This window comes from Trichechus manatus, unplaced genomic scaffold (assembly GCF_000243295.1).
Source record: "Trichechus manatus latirostris isolate Lorelei unplaced genomic scaffold, TriManLat1.0 scaffold00002, whole genome shotgun sequence".
In the NCBI taxonomy this organism is placed as follows: Eukaryota; Metazoa; Chordata; class Mammalia; order Sirenia; family Trichechidae; genus Trichechus; species Trichechus manatus.
This window is the reverse complement of record NW_004443938.1, coordinates 19675410-19676662: the sequence shown is the minus strand read 5'-3', so window position 1 is coordinate 19676662 and position 1253 is coordinate 19675410. Positions and strand designations below refer to the sequence as shown.

Below are 1253 nucleotides of genomic sequence, written 5' to 3'. Positions count from 1 at the left end.
TAACTTATTTGGGATCCTCCAGCTCGTAAGTGAGGGAACAAGAGTTGATCCCAGCCCACCACCCCAACTTGAATTTCGATATTCTCAGCTGCATCTGAATACCTGACTTAGAGATTCTTTAAGTTATATTTTAGGAAGGGCTACTTTGAAACTCTCTGTCTGAAAGTTCTGTTTCTAGCAGCTCTACTCTGACAACAATTTTAGCAAGTGGCCTGGGTCAAAAAAAAAGAAAAAAAGCCTTATCTGCTGAGAAAACTTTAACCTTATAAAACATGGTGCTCCCAGTTATAGGCCGTGTGAACTGAAGTTGATTTGCCTGAAAAACTCCGTAAGCAATTGGCTGAGGCAGAAATTAAGTCCAGAAGTGTTCTTTTAAACTTAGAGAATGACAGAAAAAGGAAGGAAGGCTGAGGTAACAACATAGTAAGGCCACGTAAGTGATAAGAAAACAGCTTCCTTGTAGATACTGACTGGCTAAGTATCATGAAATGATATTAATTCTTCCCTCTTGCTTTTCATAGGGCATAATGACTACATGTGTCCGGCCACTAACCAATGCACGATTGATAAAAACAGGAGGAAGAGCTGTCAGGCCTGTCGGCTGCGCAAGTGCTACGAAGTTGGAATGATGAAAGGTGGTAGGTACCCTTGGCGCAGGGTGGCCATTAAGGATACCCTTGTTGACCACCCAGCTTGTGTTGATTCTGTTGGAATAATCATGGGCTTTCCTTGTTTTCTCTTCTAAGTGAAAATATTTTTCCCACTGTCATTATTATTATTATTTTTTGGCAACAAAAATATTTTTATAATACATTTCACTTTTTTAAAAAGGAAACATTTGGAACTGGAAATTCTAACATGCCATTTTGTGTTTTATATTTTAAATGTAAATAATTATATTTTGAGTCAAAAGTGTGTGGGAGGTGGTGGTAGAAGGAAAGGAAGACTACTCAGTGAATTATTCTAGAAATACTTTTTAGTTACTGCTCTTATCACTAATGCTAGAACACGATATCTGAAAATAAAATCTTCCCCAAATTGAGATTTGTAAATGTGAAAGCTGAATAACTAACTTATAACCTTTCAGTCTCTTAGCATCCCTCAGGGAATGTGAATTTCAATCAAAAGGCAGCTTTCTTTTTCAAGTTGAGTCGGCCAGCAGCTTTTATAACCACAGTGTCTAGCATGGCGCTGGAAACAGTGAAATGGTTATTGAGCACTTACAAGTCACAAAAGAGCCCTAGTGGTGCAAC

At 38.2% G+C, this 1253-nt stretch overlaps 1 protein-coding gene across 1 annotated transcript in view; it reads left to right on the top strand.

Moving 5' to 3' along the window:
• ESR1 (estrogen receptor 1) overlaps window positions 1–1253 on the top strand; it is a 569447-nt gene that overhangs the window by 314018 nt on the left and 254176 nt on the right. Inside the window, exon 5 of the mRNA XM_004368823.3 lies at window positions 522–638. Within this exon, the coding sequence (XP_004368880.1) occupies window positions 522–638 (117 nt within the window). The remainder of the gene's footprint in view (window positions 1–521; window positions 639–1253) is intronic.